At 36.0% G+C, this 19110-nt stretch overlaps 1 protein-coding gene across 2 annotated transcripts in view; it reads right to left on the reverse strand.

Moving 5' to 3' along the window:
• The window catches only part of PLPP1 (phospholipid phosphatase 1), a 129850-nt gene that overhangs the window by 56034 nt on the left and 54706 nt on the right, over positions 1 to 19110 (reverse strand). Inside the window, exon 2 of one of the 2 annotated variants that reach the window (XM_049863836.1) lies at positions 2851 to 3002. The exons of the other annotated variant lie outside the window; for it this stretch is intronic. Within the exon in view, the coding sequence (XP_049719793.1) occupies positions 2851 to 3002 (152 nt within the window). The remainder of the gene's footprint in view (positions 1 to 2850; positions 3003 to 19110) is intronic. 2 annotated transcript variants of the gene reach the window in all.

A 19110-nucleotide genomic window follows, 5' to 3' on the forward strand; every position in this document is an offset into this window, starting at 1 on the left:
AGGGAGTTCTAAATCATTTCTTCTAAATTAAATGTAAAATGTGTCTGTGCATTTGACCTAATGAGACAACCATATCCTTTTGTTTCATTTTAATACTTTATCTTGCCTTTTGCACCATTTATGCCAACTCTCAGCTTTTGGTGAGGCCCACACCTAAGCTAACTTGGTCTGATCCTAGAAGTGAAATGAGTTGTCATGTGTTACTTTATTTACATAGATCCTAAGGATATGCTAAATTAATAGACAACTAAAGATAACACTTCCGGGAATAAAAGGGAATACTTAACGAAGATCCAAAGCTAATAATTACCTAAATCAGTGTAGTTCAACCTTTTTAAACCCATGTTTCCGTAATATTCTCTAACTCCTTTCTATCTCCACCAAACAAGATGATTTCCTAAGTCTCCACACTGTCCCATGCTCACATGTCCTCCATTCAGGGACCATCTTCCCCTCCAAAACAGTTTCAAATTACTGCTGCATTTCCACATCACTCACTCTCTCCTCAATCTCCCTCATTAACTCCACTTCCTTTATTCTACTGAAATCTTTCTCAAAAATCAAAACTGTCACATCAAATCCAACAGATTTTTATCAACCATCATTTATCTTAACTTTCTGGTAGTAGCTGACATCACTTGACCATTTCCTCTTTATTAAAATTCTCCCTTGGGTTTTGAGAAATTATATTAATCTGGGTTCTCTACCAACTACCAGTCTCCCTCAATTAAACATATTTTGGGGATTATTAGCATGACATGTCAAAGGCCTGGTGTGAAGTCTGATTTTTTTTTTAAGAAATAAACTTCTTTCCAGTAAATAAAATTAAATGTACTCACGACTAACCAAGTACTGCCTCAAAGAAGCCAAGTTAACGAATAAACTGGAATTATTTTAAATTAGTACATAAAATCACTGCCCTAAGCAGTGTTTGTCTTTGTTAATACTGTTGATACAAAAACAGTACTTTTACACAGTACCTTTAAACAGTCTGTTCTTTTTTGGCCTAGTGTTAAGAGCTACGGCTGCTAACCAAAAGACTGGCAGTTCGAATCCACCAGCCGCTCCTTCAAAACCCTACAGGGCAGTTCTACTCTGTCCTATAGGGTCACTATGAGTCAGAATCGACTCAACAGCAACAGGTTTGGTTTTGGATTTCGCACTCTTTTTAATCTACTTGCCCTTTAATTAAATGTAAAGATAATTTCTCACAGGCTGTACTCAAATAGTCAAAAATTCAAAGCTAATGAAATCTAACTAAAGAGTCTTTATAAAATATGCCTTTTGTCAGGCCCCATGTGTCTAGCTGTGGGAGCTAAGTCTGCCCAGTCATTGCACCCTGCTCTGCTGCAGCCCTGCTTTCTGAAGGGGGTTTCTGTAGTTAGGCTTGTGCAGCGTCCTGTTTACTGGACACAAAGACAAGCAGAACTGAAAGACAGGTGTATTCCAGCAATGTTTATCTGAGCACTTGAATCTTGCCTGACATCAGCTACTATTTGCAACTAAGAGTCCTACATTTTACATTTAAACAGTTACCAATTCCTCAGAAACACATATACTTAAAAAAAAAAAAAAAACTCTCTCCTTAAAGGAAGAACCATGGACTTCGCTTTCTTTTAGTATAAAAATCCAGTGTGAAAAAAGATCAGTCTAAATTAAAGGGATCCATCGTTTTTTTAAAAACCTCGCCATACTGTAGGAGAGTCAACAACGTCACTGTATAATTACATACTACCTAGTTTCATTCGTGTGAACACATACCAAGCACCCATGACACGCCAGCCTCCACTCCGGGCAGTGAGGATACCAAGATGAGCCAGGCACCCTTTCTGCCTTCAAGAAGCTCAGTTTTGTGAAACAAGCATTTGTATAGCTGAGGTTTTCTTTCATTAATTATGTACCACGAATTATAAATTGATTGGTTTTCATTGCTAATAAGGTACTGTGATTATTTTTGAATAAGACAATAAATTTTTTTAATTAGGAAGTTTTGTTTTTTTTTTTTTTTTAATAAACTCCAAAAGTAGACAAGATACACTGTCATCTTGTTGGCCTATCTCCTGGAGAGAACCATATTTTCTACTTTTAACTAACATAAATCTTGTTTCTAAAGCTATAAATTACAGAGCACATAAGTGCTGAATTAAATCATAGAATTTCTGGGCCAAGAGATTGTAAAGATCATCCATCTAGTCCAACCACTTAAGCCTTCTCCCCCAAGCCACATCCTCTAAGCATTCCCACCTGAGGTTACTATTGTGTTTCAAGACTAAGTCTTGTCCTCAATACCAGTAAAAATTCTTTTGTGTTCACTGCTAATTATGTATAGAACTGCGGCTTTTCCCTCCCACCTAGGGCATTAACTATAAATGCTTTAAAGTAACCATGGGTTAAATGAAGTTTTAACATTAGTTAGCAACTTTTCTTTTCTAGAATCCAATGACTAAAGAGACCTGGCCCATACACTCAGATACACTGAGTTCATATAAAATAATATCCTAAGTACTGGGTTGGGGGTTGGGTTAGGTATAAAGTATGTTAGAAATATACTGATATAACATTCAGCTATTATACAATTATTGGAACAATAGTATTAGTCTAAAAATCACAGTGACAGAAAATTTAGCATAAAACCTAAATGTATTCAATAAGGTTCTTCTGATATACATTATTATTCCCTTGGCCACACTTAAAATAGCTGAGATTATCTTGATCAAGTAACACCTTTAATCAAAGGCTAAAAAAACCCACACTGTTTTGGAGGGTTATACATTTACTCAGTAATAGCTTAACAAAGAATTAAACCAATTGCCCAAAAGTGATAAACTTGGAAAAGTGGATTTAACTTACAACGATAATACTGAATGGAATGATTATTCCACCTAATAACGCATAAGGTATGGTGTCTTCTCTGTAAGGGTACTTGATGGACTCATCATTACAGAATATTCCTCGATGGAAGGGGGTATGCCTTGATGTAAGAATTGCAAAAGGCAATCCAGCTAGCAAAAGGAATAAATGAAAATATCATTAAAAAGGAATATCAAAACTAATTAACGGCAATAATTATCCCACAGATGGTATTTAAAAAAGCTTTTGCCATGGAAATACATGAGCACGTGTAAAAAGGAAATGCAGCATCGCATGCGACAGTAAGTCAGGAAGGTTACAGTTCAGGGTAAGGATATTTTTTGTACAGGAAACAAAGCTTCCAATCCTTCTGTGAACCAACATAACCAAGAGCATCCTCTTGTCTTTGCTTCTGTTCAAATACACTAAATGGATTTTGGAAAAATATCTTCTCTTGCTTTTGTTGTCATTTAACCACAAGGTTTTTAACACTATTTCCAAGCCAATTTGTCACTGACTTTGTTTCCAAAAGAAAAACAACATTCTGACATTCCCCATTTTGTCCCTACGTAACTACCACATTTGGACAGGTCATGGTCACTGGCTAAGGTATCAAGAGTATCTAATAAAGCTTTATCCACCCATTTCTGTACTGCCTACAGCAGCTTTAGAGCTGCTGTGGAAAAGAGTGTGAATTTAAATGAAGTTTCTTAAGATCAACAGCAAAGTCAAGCCCAAGAGCTCTTAACAGATGGCTGGCTCTCTATGATTTCATCTTTTACGTTTCCCTAAAGATCATTCTCTCACTTACCTCCTAAAATGCCTAAACGTGCACTTTAAGAATTCAGTTCTCCTTTACTTCAGTGAACTTGGTATACTGCTTAATACTGTAGCATAATGACCAGTACTCCTTTTTAAAAAGATACAGTTTAGCAGAAGCCCCCAACACAAAGTATGAAAGGCTCTCTCCCTAAGGAACTCATTCTCCCAGCAGCAGCAACTCAACCAGAAAGCTAACATACTCACCATAAGCTACTGTGTTACCTTTCCTTGACACATCAAGTCGTGAGGACCACTTAGAGTTCTCATTAACTCCATGAAAGCCCTAAAGGCTGATGAACAACCAAGCCTCTGGCTCTCTACCTGAGTATATGTACGACAAATACGAAAATTATTCAATCTACAAGTGCCAAATGAAAAGGAGAAGCACACCAAGTCACATTTCTTTTATTCCTAGTTCTTTCATGTCCTGCTGTTTTTCATTTAGATCCTGAATACACAGGCCAAAATTTTTTTCTTTATTTGTTCTAGTCAATTTGCCAATAGCTGCCAATTCCTGACAAGTCTTTAAGATGCTCACAAGGTTATCAAAGTCATACTTCTAGTAAATACACTTAAAAAAAAAAATTAAACTAGAAATGTCCATCAACAGATGAATAAATAAATAAAATGTAGTATATCCATACAAGGAGCCCTGATGGCACAGTGGCTAAGCACTTGGCTGCTAACCGAAAGGCTGGCGGTTTGAACCCAACAGCAGCTCCACAGAAGAAAATATGTGGCAGTCTGCTTCAGTAAAGATTACAAGCCTGGAAACCCTATGGAGCAGTTCTGTCTTACAGGGTCGCTATTAGTTAGAATTGACTCAACAACAATGGGTTTGGTTTATATCCATACAATGGAATACTATTTAGCGAAAAAAAGAAGTGACATTCTTATACCTGCTACTTCATGGATGAATCTTGAAAACATTATGCTCTGCGAAGTCAGTCAGGCATGAAAGGACAAATATTGCATGATCCCACTTATATTAAATATCAAGAAACCCTGGTGGCAAAATGGTTAACGCATTTGGCTGCTAACCAAAAGGTCAGCCTTCAAACCCATCAGCGGCTTCATGGGAGAAAATTGTGGCAGTCTACTTCCACAAAGCTGCCTTGGAAACCCTATGACGCAGTTCTACTCTCTCCCATAGGGTCGTTATGAGTTGGAATCGACTCGATGGCAACAGGATATCAAATATCTAGAATAGGTATATCACAGAGACCAAAGTTTATTAGTGATTACCAGGGGCGGGTGAGTGGGACGAGGGGAAGTGACAGCTTAAGGGGCACTGAGTTGCTGTTAAGAGTGATGAAAACTTTGGAAATGGATAGTGGTGATGAATGAAATGTAATTAATGTCACTGAACTGTGCATGTAAAAATAGCTGAAATAGCAAATGTTTTGATGTATACTTTTTATCATAATAAAAAACAATAGTAAAGAGAATTGTTTCATAAATAGAACTGCAAACAAGCTGTTATCTCTAGTTGATGGTTTCTGCGCTCTTACTTTTAGGTTACACAGGGTGAGGGGAAGAAAACTATTTCGTTGGAGGGGGAGAGGGAGTGTTATGAACTGTGTCCCCCAAAAAGTATGTGTTATAAATCCTAACCTCTATGCCTGGGTTATAATCCCATTTGGGAATGGGTTGTCTTTGTTACATTAATGAGACAAGATTAGTATAGGGTGTATCTTGAGTCAATCTCTTTTGAAATATAAAAGATTAAACACAAGATAGCAAGCAAAGAGAGGGAAAGACACACGCCAGTCCTATGAAGATCGTCCAGGAGCAGAAGCTCAGCAGAGACAAGGACCTTCCTCCAGAGCCAACAGAGACAGATAGCCTTCCCCTGGAGCTGGCACCCTGAATTTGGACTTCTAGCCTCCTAAACTGTGAGAAAATAAATTTGTTTGCTAAAGCCATCCACTTGTGGTATTTCTGTTACAGCAGCATTAGATAACTAAGACAGGGAGTACCTACAACTCTAAAGAAGAATGAACAACAACAAAAAAATTATACTATAGCTGACTTTGCTAACTGGCCCCTAAAAACCAAACCAACCCAGTTGTCATCAAGGCAATTTCGACTCACGGAGACCCTATAGTACCTCTTATATCTGAGTTTGGAATATCCCGTAATTCACCAAAGTGCTTGCGTTCAAAGGAATGGGGGTAAGTACCGAGCCTTCAATACAAATGCCACTATAGCAGCACAGCTTGAAAAGAATGGGCACAAGCCTTTTGCACTTCTTAGCACACACTGTGGCAGTACATACTCAGAGCTGTGATTTCAAACTTGTTGCCTGCCCTGTACAGTAACTAAATGCTTAACCTTCAGCCAATAACCACAATCTAACCCAATGACCAAAATTATTTTATATTTACAAATAACCACTACTTCTAAAATTTATTTTTTAATAACAACACTATACAAAATAATAGAAATATCACTGTCTGCATTCCTTATTTAACTGGTTGAATATTTCAAACTGTATTTATTTCTTTTGGAAAAACAAAAGATAATTTGTTATTGCAGAAATTAAATTCATATATAATACAATTAGTATCCAAAACTCACTGAGCTTTGTGACCTTATTTCTAGGGAAGTACTTATTACTAGACCCAAATATACTGAAAAATGTTATTTACATGCATATCCATTAAATTAAGATTTGTTTTTTGTTTCCTTTGACCACAAAAACCATGTTAGAAATAACTCTTAGATTTAGCAGGGGAAAAGCATGTAGGTGTTTTTTAGGAACAATAGAAAACAAAACAAAATCACATCTGAGTATAATTCTTATTTTTTCATTAAAAAAATGGTAATATTCAAGTCGGCAAATTTGACTAAATCCGTTGTGCAATGAATATTGCTAGGTGCTATCAGGAATTCAAAGCTCAATAATGTATTTTATATATATCATATATATATAATTATATTACAGCAGAAAATAAACAGAAGTTCAAAGAGCTAGGAAGGTTTAAAAGAGAAGGAGAGCTAGTGAGGCTCTAAGTAGGGATATTCAATAAACGATGAGTTATCCGAGTCAGAATCTCAAGATCAGGTCTGGGATACAGACAGGTTTGGGGATATAGAGAGTCTCTAAAGCTACAGAAATGAAGGAAAGTGTGCAAGATGGATATGAAGTGAAAAGCAGGTACAGGGCAAGGCACAGAGAAACAACAATATTAAAGTGATGAGCAGAGAATGAAGACCTACTAAGGCCAACATGGGTGGGGTAAGAGGTCAGAGAGACTACCAGTGTCACCAAAGCCAAGTCAGAAAAAGACCATTTCTGAAGGTCGAGATTGTTGTGTCCAGTGGGTTTTCAACTGCTACTCCTGGTACAAGTAATTTTAATAAGGACAAAGGGGTAGAAGCCAGATCACAGGGGTTTTAGTACAGAATAAGAAAATAAGCACGAATTTTCCACAAATACATACTCTTCTTCTGAGATGCTTGCATGAAAAAAGAGAAGACGCTGTGTCAACAAAATGCCTTAGAAATATGTTTTAAATAATAGTCAGTATTCATGATCCCTCATTCTGGCCCATGAAGTGTGTTATATCAATGTCACTGCCCAATGCTATTTCATTTTCACTAATTATCTAGACCCTGAAGGAGGACAGAATGGAAAGGGGACCATACTATGGGTTGTTCACTGACCCACTCAGAGCCTCAAAAAGATGAGCTGGTCCTGATTTTTGTACCAGAAGTTTTGGAATTGGAATGATGACTCAATCAGTCAGAGCTGGCAAACGGCACCGGACCATGTACAAGGAAGACTGACTGAAAGAGCAGCTGAAAATGAAGCAGGCATACGGGGAAAGAAGTAACTAGTCTGACCCCTGAGAGTGTGACATGGAGAAGGCAGTCTTGGTTACCCTTTGTTGATCTTGCTGCTTTGGGGTTCTTAGAGTAGTTGTATACCTTCAACAAAACTCCAATTTTAAGCTAGTCAGAAAGGGTTTCAACTCCTTGCAACCCAGAGAGCCGTAACTAAAATATTCATAATTTAACCATTCCCCCTACTTTGAAAGCATGTATATTTTTAATTTTCTAATTATCCCACATACTGCCGTAATAAAAAAAAAAAAAATTTTTTTTTTTTTTTTAATGAACGTATCCAAATATAAATCCTTATATTCCTAATTATTTCCTTACAATGTATTTGTTTACATGGAATTCTAGCCCAAAGGATACCAACTTTAAGGTCCTTTCCAAACCGCCTGAAAAGTTATTTTACACCACCGTTTTACTCCACAGGCCAGAGTACAAAAGTGTGGAAAAAAGCAAAAATTTAAGTAGAGATATTTGATGTGCTCACAGATTTCAAGGCAAAAGTGAAAGGGTTCTGTTTGCTCTTCTATGAATTCATATCACTCTTTTCTTTTTACCTAAAAGATTACATCTCTAAAACAATTCACTTTCCTCATTTGCCAATGTTTAAAACCTCAGCTAACAAAATTAATTTTTTTTTTTACAAGTTTACTTGGTATAATTTACATATTATAAAACTCATCCACTCTAAGTTTATAATTCAATGATTTTGGTAAATTACAGAATTGTACAACCATCACCACACAGCAAGTTTCAGAACATTTCCGTCACTCCAAAAACTCCCTCAAGGCCACTTGCAGGCAATCCATGGTCCCACTGCCAATCCCAGATAACCACTGCTTTCTGTCTCTATAAAGATTTGTCTTTTCTATACACTTTGATAAATGGAATCATATAATATGCAGTCTTTTGTATGTGGCTTCTTTCATTTAGGGTAATGTTTTTGAGGTCCATCCATGTTGTAGCATGTATTTCATCACTTTTCATTACTGAATAATATTCTATTGTACGTATATATCACATTTTGTTTTTCCATTCACCAGTTAATGAAAATTTGGATTGTTTCCAGTTTGGGGCTATTATGACTAACACTAGTATATTCACATACAAGTCTTTATGTAGACATTATGTTTTCATTTCTGATGAGTAGACACCTAGGAGTGGAACTGCTGGGTCACGTGATATGTTTAACTTTTTAAGAAACTGCCGAACTGTTTTCCAAAGTGGCTGTACCATTTTAAATTTCTAGACTCTCCCTTTTAACATGCCCATGTGGCTCATCATAGTTAACTGTTTAAGAATCAGATTCCCTGCAGAGTAAACTCATAAAAAAAAAAAAAATTTCCCCAAATAAATGCAACCTTCTATCTTCTACCACTGAATATTTATAATGGTTCAAAAGACAGCATGTGATATGGCAACTCATCATTTCCACAAACTACCACAAGAACACTTCTCTATCCTTTACAGAGATAGGAAAAGATAACATAAGAACATGGTCACACCACATTTTCCTTAACTTCCTCTTGCATAAGTACTCAGAAGCTTGGAACCATAATATAAATACCAACAAAGTTGTTCTAGAAAGATTGGTGATTGAGTGTTCAGCAAAACTGAGAAACTGTGCTTAAAAAGTCTTTTACATGTGAAGAGAACTCTTCTAATAATAGCAAAAACTACCCAGATGCCTCTACACAATATTGTTTTTAAGGTTCATCTATGTTGTAACATGTGTCGATATTTTGGTCCTTTTTTGCTGAAAAGAATTCCAATTATGAGAATATATATCATTTTGTTTACTTCATGACACCCAGTTTAGCTATCAGATGCCCAGGAGATAGTAGCATGGCAACTCCAGTGCCCACAGTAGCAAATCATTAAGGGTCACTTTGTCTCAGGGGTACCAGCAGCAGAAAATAGCCTGGGAAATCCTGACACACAGATGCCAGACACCTCAAGATTTCCTGAGGTCAGGTACCACCTAAATAACGTGGAAGACAATTATGATCCCATCAGCTAACCAAAAGAACCCATCAAACAGAGGCTGATGTCCATTTGTGAAATATCTCAAGGATCACACTCTTAGTACATGAACAAGAAGGACAGGAATGTGGATAGAGGCTAAAAGCCCAACGACTCCAAAGGTACAGGCTGAATTATACAATAATGGATCTATTATTATTCTGCCACCTAACTGTATCCCTAAGCTAAATAGACATGCGAGGCGGCTGTGTATTTAGTCTACCTTCTCTATTAGGTCATTTGAAAATCTTCCTTTGTTTATCTGCCAATGGAAAAAATTCCAAGTAAGAATGAGCAGAGTCTGAAAATATAAGGCGTCAAAAGATGCTAGTGAATACCTGAAAAGTAATCATATATAATGGTACTAAAAAGAATATGTCAATGCCTTCTTTCTTTCTCTTCGGCTTATATTTAGAGAATGAATATGTGGTGACTATCTGAGAGAATCTCCAAATTACTCTGCCCAGTTCTTACAAGAACTACAGTACACTGGGGTACATGGTAAAATGTAGTTCAGGAAACAGAGGGATGAATCAGAAATGAAACTAGTTACTAACTACACTGAAAAACAACAGAGAAGAAGAGAATACTCAGAAATAAGATCACAAGTACTGAATATCTGAAAGAATAGCCGGACTACTGTGTTCCTTGATTACTTAAAGCATGAGTTTATTTTTTTTGCTGTAAACAATTAAAAGCAGTTACCTTATATACTCTCATGTTACACAGAGTACTTATCTAAAGTGTTATTCCATTAATATTAATCTTTATAGAAGGCAGGGTTTTAAAAACTTGGAAACTAATTCTTTTCAGACCTACCTAGCAACTTATAACTAAAATAAACTGAATATGGAACATTTTTCCATTTGTAAACTCTATGACCATATTTCAAATTTCAAGGAAGACCTTTGAAACAGTTTAGTATTAACTATACATAGAATAAAATTCGGTATACAGACCAAAGGACGGAAGAACTCCATCAATAACAGGAGAGTTTAGAATTCACAAAATTTAAGAAAGATGTAAAAAATAATATTTTTGTCAATGTTTAAAGGGCATTTCATTATGAAAGCTTATAGCAGAGAAAGTAAGATCTGAACGTCCTGAGTACCATTTCTTTGATAAAGAAGCAATAGTTCATTTCAGTCTACAATCGGGTTCCTACTCTACACAGGGCATTAGTGAGGGGAGAGGGGTAGGTATGGCACAGGTTTTACAGTGGTCAAATTCTGGATTTATTTTGAAAGTAGAGTCAGCAGAATTTGCTGATGAATTGACTGGATACGATCGTGAGAAGGGCCATCGACAATAACCCCAAGCTTTTATGCCACAGTGAGAAGTTTAAAGTTGCCATTAATTGAGATGGGGAAGACTGAAGGTGGAGAAGGCACACCTAGCTGGGTCAAAGAAAAAATACCAGTCTCAGAGAGTTGTTACGAGGATAACGAGAATCTATAACATAACAAGCACAGTACTTCATACATAATACACAATAAATAACAACCATCACAGCCTTCTGCTCATCCTATATACAAAAATTCTAAACAAAACAATGAGCAGCCATGTCATAGTATTTTCAAGGGGCATAAAATCAGTGCCTTCCTAGCTGCTCTTTCCATCTCCTTGCCCAGTGATTGTCTTATCGAGTCCCATGGAATAGTTATTCTCCACACTGGAAAGATGTATTCACCTGCTAAAATTAAACAAAGATATGTTCCACCAAGTTAGAGAAAAATTAATTTGACAGAAATCTCGTATTTCTCTCAAATTTTGATAGCTTCTAAAAGGGTGCTTTTAGGTATGTAAGACAATTAACACTCAAGTATAAGAATGTATCTGATTTAACACATCTGTATGTTTAACTAAACAGATTTCATTGTGCTTCAACACTCCCATAGAGTTGGCCCCCGAATCCAGAGATTTCGCATGGATTCAACCCACTGAAGATCAAAAGTATGTGGAAAAAAAGTTCCACAAAGCAAAACAAAACAGTATAACAACTACTGGCACAGCATTTATATTATATTAGGTATTACGAGTAATTTAGAGATGATTTAAAGTATGCGGGAAGATGTGTGTAGGTTCAACGCAAATACTGTGCCATTTTATATAAAGAACTTGGACATCTACAGATTTTGATATCCGGCAGGCGATGCTGAGAAAATCTGTTCATTCCTAGACCACTTTCCCCATTCTTACTGTCCTAACAGTGACCTCCTGTTTAGCATCCCCTCCTAAATATAACAAGAACTACAGTCAGATCTTTCTTCCCCTGTAACGAGCCCTCTAAGTGGAGAGAGCTACTGCAAAGGCATCTGATTAAAAAGGTTCCTCACTGATGCTGCTTAGCCCTGGTGCCATAAGAGTGGCAACTGAGGACCTCTTTCTGAAAGTAGGTTGCTTTAGTACCATGCTCCCAGTTGGTGCTGACTATTCAGAACACAAAAGCAAAAAGTTTTCTTCCTACCAATAACACAGAATTTCATTTTTTGTCACTTTAGAAAAGTTCAAGATAATCCAAGAAACTGCCATTCTTAAGACCCTATATAATTCTCATTATAAACATGAAAGCTTAAAGAGAACTGACAAAAATGGTATGAGATGTTTTAAAATATTTAAAGATGGAGCCCAATAGAATATAGCCATAACAGGATATTAAGTGATTTTCTAGGAAGCAAGATATGTGGCAAAGCTATGGGGAAAACACTTCAGTGTTTCATGAGTGGCTCCCTTCCAGGACACTGTTTTTGCTCTCGATGAACACAGTCGTATACAAAATCAAGGTACTATGCAAAAGAAAAAAATCACACAATCATTTCAATTGATACAGAAAAATATTTGACAATATCTAAAATCATTTAATGATTAAAAACACTCAGAAAATTAAGAATCGAAGGGAAATTGCTCAACATCATAAAAGGCATTTATGAAACACCCACAGCTAACATCATACATAACATCATGGTGAAAGACTGAGAACTTCTCCCCTAGGATTAGGAACAAGACAAGGATGCCCACTTTCATCACTGCTATTCAACACTGTATTGGAAGTTCTAACTAGAGCAACTAGGCAAGAAAAGAAATAAAAGCCATTCATATTGGAAAGGAAGAGGTAGAACTATGTCTTTTTGTAGGTAATATGATTTTATACATAGAAAATCCCAAAAACTCCACAAAAAAACTACTAGAATAAATAAACAAATTCTGGGAAGTAGCAGGGCACAAGATCAATACACAAAAAAATCAGAACGTATTTCTATACACCAGAAATGATCAAAAAGGAAATTAAGAAAATAATTGCAGACAACCAAAAGAATGTTTAAAAAAGAACACTGGAAGACTCACATGGCTCAATTTCAAAACTTAACTGAGCTACTACAAAGTAATCAAATCAATGAGGTACTCGCATAAGGACAGACATATAAACTAATGAATAGAACTGAGAGCCCAGAAATGAACCCACACATTCACAGCCAACTGATTTTTGAAAAGGGCGCCAAGACTACTCAATGGAAAAATAATCTCTCCAACAAATGGTACTGAAACAACTAAATATCCACATGCAAAAGAATGAAGTTGGGCTTGTACCTCACACCATATAAAAAAACTAACTGAAAATGGATCAACAGCTTAAATATAAGCGCTAAACCATAAAACTCTACAAGAAAACAAAGGAGTAAATCTTCATGACCTTAGATTTGGCAATGAATTCTTAGACATGTCACCAAAAGCACAAGCAACAAGAAATAAATTGGACGTCAGCCAACACAAACTTTTGTGCCTCAAAGACTAGTAAACATTGAAAACACAACATATAGAATGGAAGAAAATATTTGGGAATCATATATCTGCTAAGGGTTCTGTATCTAGACTCTATAAGGAACTCCTACAACTCAACAACAAAAAGACAGCCCAATTTAAAAATGGACAAAGGACTTGAATAGATACTTCCACACAGAAGATATACAAATGGCCAATAAGCACAAGAAAAGATGGTCACTATCATTAGTCATTAGGGAAATGCAAATCAAAACCACAAGGAGGTACTACTTCACAGCCATTAAGATGAAAAAATAGAAAATAACAAGTGTTGGTAAGGAACACTTGTATGTTGCTGGTGGGAATACACAATTGTTCAGCGACTGTGGAAAACAGTTTGGCAGGTTCCCAAAAACTTAAACACAGAATTACCATATCTATTGCCATCTAATGGATTCTGACCCATAGTGACCCTACAGGACAGAGTAAAAAAGCCCGAGAGGGTTTCCAAGGCTGTAACCTTTACAGACTTCGACAGCCACATCTTTCTCCTACAGAGTGGCTGGTAGCTTTGAAACGTCGGCCTTTCACTTAGCAGCCAAGCACTTAACCACTGCTCCACCAGGGCTCCTCAGACTTCCGTATGACTCTGCAATTCCACTCTCGGGTACACACCCCCGAAGAACTGAAAACGGATACTCAAGGAACCACAGGTACATGCCTGGTCACAGCAGCACTTCATAACAGCCAAAAGGTGGAAACGACCCAAATATCCACCAACAGATAAACAAACTGTGGTATGTACACACCAAACCAAAAAACCAAACCTGCTGCCAACGAGTCAAGTCCGACTCATAGCGACCATAAAGGACAGAGTAGAACTGCCCCATAGGGTTTCCAAGGAGCGCCTGATGGAATTGAACTGTCGATCTTTTGGTTAGCAGCCAGAGCTCTTAGTCACTACGTCACCAGGGTTTCCTATGTATGTACAATGGGATATTTTTCAGCCACAAAAAGGAAGGAAGTATTGACACATCCTACAATGTGGATAAACCCCCAAAACATTATGCTAAGTGAAAGAAGCTAGACAGAAAAGGTCACATATTGTATCATTCCATTTGTATAAAACATTCAGAATAAACATAAAGACAGAATGTAGACTGCTGGTTACTAAAAAAAAAAAAAAGAAAAACCTGTGGTTACTAGGCACTAAAAAAAAAAAAGAAACCAAACCCAGTGCCATCGAGTTGATTCCAACTCATAGCGACCCTATAGGACAGAACAGAACTGCTCCATAGAGTTTCCAAGGAGCGCCTGGTAGATTTGAACTGCCGACCTCTTATTTAGCACTTAACCACTACGCCACCAGGGTTTCCTACTAGGCACTAGGGGTGGGGAAAATGGGGAGAAACTGCTTAATGGATAAGGACTTTTACATGCAGTGATGGAAATGTTTTAGAACTAGATAATGGTGGTAACTGTAGAAATTGTGAATGTACTAACTGCCACTGAATTGCTCACTTTAAAATGGTTAATTTTATCATATGATCCAACAATCCCACTCCTAGATATGTACCCAAAAGAACTGAAAGTATGGACTCAGATATTTGTACACCAATATTCATTGCAGCATTATTCACAATAGCCAAAAGGTGGAAACAACCCAAGTGTCCTTCAACAGATAAATGGATAAGCAAAATGTGGCAACCCTACAGGACAAGGTAAAACTGCCCCAACGGGTTTCCAAGGAGCGGCTGGTGGATTGAAACTGCTGACCTTTTGGTTAGCACCGTAGCTCTTAACCACTGCACCACCAGGGCTCCAAACAAAATGTAGTATACATATAAAATGGATTATTACTGAGCCATAAAAATAAATGAAGTATTGATATATGCTGCAATATAGATGAACTCTGAACACATTTTGAAACATGAATTTGTAACATGTTTTCTAAATTTAAGTCTTCACTAGGCTTCACTAAAAGATTATTATAATTTATTAAACTTCAACCAAATTTGCACTCTTACCTCTTACCTTTCATAGGTAAGAACCAATGATCTCAAATCAAAACAAATAATCTTATGAGTTAACAAATATAAAGCACAGCCCTGAAACTTTCCTTTTTACATCTTATCAGGTAATCCTACTGCTAGCAATTAAGATATTGATATTAATTCACTATGAAGATAACAATTTGTAGCAATCCTTACTTAAATTTAGTAAAAGAACATTGACTATATGAGTAAATTTAAACTCCAAAAAAATTCTTCAAATAATGTCACTAGTTCAGCCGATTTCTTAGGGCCTAAAAAAGGTTTAATTATATAACACCCCCAGCTGGAGTTTTCAAAATAGCATCTAAGAAAGAAGAGAAAATAAATTTATTAACTATTAATACAAATACCTTCACTTTTATCTAAATTTATAGCAGATAGCAATGACATTCCCAACATAGGTCATACAGAGATGCTCTGCCTCTGTCAAATATAACAGATATCTCACTTTGATTTTAAGGCTTTTCTTACCCTCAAAACCAAATATTAACCACAAAAATTCCTGACCCAAAATTAATCCTGCCAGTTGTTTTTTCACTGAAAGTTGCTAATCTTTTCTTCCAAGGTCAAAGTCAAACTTACTTAATTTAAATTTCAAAGGTATCACGGCAACAGGAGGGTGGAGGACCAGAGACCATCTTGTGGCTTGGCATCAGTTGATCTCAGCAAAAGGGGAAGAGCAGAGTTCAATGCATCATGTTAAGATTGGCCAATGCTTGATCTTCTATTCTTCTCCTTCCTTGTCTCTTTATAAGCTTCATTTTAACTAGCCTACTTCGATCCACTTGCTTTTTTTTTTTTTTTTTTTTGGAATCAGAAGTCTCCCTATGTGTATTAGAATAACTCCCCAGAATAAACCATATGTTTCAATTTCTCTGAGTTTTGATTATTTTTAACACCTTCAAACTCTTTAGCCCAGAACAGAAAAATATATACATAATTGCACAAATACTTCCATATATGCAGAGATGAAAGGTTTTCATACCAAAAAGTTAGCAATTAATGGAAAAAAGATAAATTTACCTTTTTCACATATTTTAAAATATGTGCATATTAATCTCCTTATACCTACTGTTGTGGAGTTGATTCCAACTCATAACAACCCTACAGGTCAGAGCAGAACTGCCCCATGGGGTTTCCAAGGCTGTAATCTTTACAGAAACAAGACTGCCACATCTTTCTCTCTCGGAGCAGCTAGTAGGTTTGAACCTCCAACTTTCGGTTAGCAGCCAAACACTTAACTACTGCACCATCAGGGCTCCAATCTTCTTCTACCCATCAAGAATATATTTATATCTGCTCATTTTGCCGATTCAATGTTTAACAAATAAGGAAAGCATGTCCCTTTTGCTTGAAAAAGCAGGAGAAAAAAGATGTAACTCTAATTTCAAGTTTAGATATTAAGAAGACTTAATTCCTGGTGGTAGCAAAAATGAGTATTTAAATTTCAAAAGTCTTATTAGCACATATAATTCAATAATGAAGCTCATTTAGGAGAAAAACCTTTCAAGGCTTCTTAAAAATCAGAGTTCCCATCTAGGAATAACATTTAAAAAATTCAAATCCTGTATATTTGTCAGAAATACGTAAGTAGAAAAGTTAAGTCATAACATCTACTAACTTAATGGAGCTCAGCTTATCACATAAAGCAATAGGATTTAACCACTTAATCCCAGAAGAGGCATTCCACAGTACGCTCTACTCTTTAACACTTATAAAAGACTTAAGAACAAAATTTTATGAGCAGGTATGTTTTTCCCATTAAGTCCCTTAAAAAGCTATAGCATTTGAAAAAACCACAGAATTCAATAAGCTTGGCTAACGTGACATAACTGAGCTTCAGTTTTCACTAGTAGCATGTATACACTCAGTATTTATATAACTTTCCTTTAAGTTCAGCCAATATAAAAATTTATCAAAATATTTTCAAGTGTCCTGAAAAATGGACGTAAAACAAATACTTAAAATACTAAATCTAAGCACTCAATACAGTTTTATGTTAAAGAGGATATTTAGTTCTACACATTACTCTCCCAAAGGAGCCACAATAAAGCAGTTTTAAACAAACAAAGCTTCTGTGATTACAGAAAAATCACTGAGGAGGCATCTGGTATTACTTCATTTTATTACTCCCTTTTATACAGGGAGTCATGACAATTGCTCATAAGAACTGATTGAATCAGCAGTTTCCACAACAATGTACGCAGGCAATGCTGCTCTTAGTATGAGAACAAGTAAACAATAAAAATGTTTTTCAACTTAAGAAACCAAACTTCATAATACTGTATTTCTTCAATTCTAATAGACATTTCTTCCATATTTTAAGATACCTCAAATCACCATATACATTCAATATAGTAGCGTCCCAGTTTTTCCCAAAGAGTTAAGGTGAATTTGCATGGTAATAATTATCATCAAACATAAGCAACAATCTTATTCCATTTCACATTTAGTAGTTTAATTTTTTCTACCCATATCGATTAACACCTGCTACATGTCAAGCACTATGCTTGGCACCAAGTATACAATGGTGAGCAAAACAGACCATCCCTACCCTGGTGAAATCTTGTTGCCTTTTGGGGTTAAATTGGGAACAGGCAGTACAGCACCCCTGTCAACATGGGAACAAGGGAGTTACAACATTTAGTGCAGACAATACACCATTTTGATATCAGCAACCTGGACTAGTACAGGGAAAGGGTGACAAGAGACTTGTCTAACGATAGCAAATGAAGAAATGGTACAGAATGCACAAGAAAAAAAAAATATGGACATCAGGTTGTTAAAAAGAAGGCACTGCTCTAAAATGTAGATTTTTTTGGTCATCTAAAATCATTTTACTCATCAATAAGTAATGACGTATGTGTGTGTGTACAAAATTACATCAAACAATTCACCTTATAAAAAACAGTCTTCTACATCTGATGTTATACAAAAGCTATTAAAACAAATAAATCTACCTGAAGAATTTACAACAATCCCTTCATATCAGTCCACAAACCATCAGCACTGTTAAGGCCCAGAAACTGGCCAAATATCTCTTTTTTAATATAAATAAGCTAACATTAAAATGCCTTTACAGATTTCTAAGAACAACATCACAGGATCTGACACCCAAGAACCCCACAATTCACACCAAGTCTTTTTCCACTACGTTTTTAAGATTTAGCTTTGTTGTTGTTGTGTGCCATCATAACAACTCTATAGGACAGAGTAGAACTGTCTCAGATTTAGCTTTAATTGCCCTTAAGTTACTTGATATTTACAATAATTAAAAATATGTTATAAAGTAAAAAACAAGACACAAAATTGAATTTACAGTGTGCTCATAATAATCTAAAAAACTGTCAAGCTACAGGAAATAACGTCAAAATGTTAACAGTAGTTGTCTACAGGTAACAGAACTAATGGTGATTACTTTTCCCTTTTACTTTATAATAAATTTTTTGATGCATAAATGAGTGTGTATTACTTTTATAATTAAACTTTTTATAGAAAACAATTACATGTACCAAGTCAAATAATTAAAATAACTTCCTGATCCTCAAGCAATTATCTACTCAAATACAGTGGCAGTTTAAAAAAAAAAAAAAAACTATCTGACAACAGCTGTTTAAAATAATGGCAACAACACATATACTTCACAGTAGTACAGTAACACTGTCTATTATCATCTCAGTGGCAATACCATACATATTTCTGCTCACCTTCCTAAGTCTGGTGGCTAAAAGAGAAGTTACGGGAAATTACTTTTTAAGAA

This window comes from Elephas maximus, chromosome 2, assembly GCF_024166365.1.
Source record: "Elephas maximus indicus isolate mEleMax1 chromosome 2, mEleMax1 primary haplotype, whole genome shotgun sequence".
Lineage (NCBI taxonomy): Eukaryota > Metazoa > Chordata > Mammalia > Proboscidea > Elephantidae > Elephas > Elephas maximus.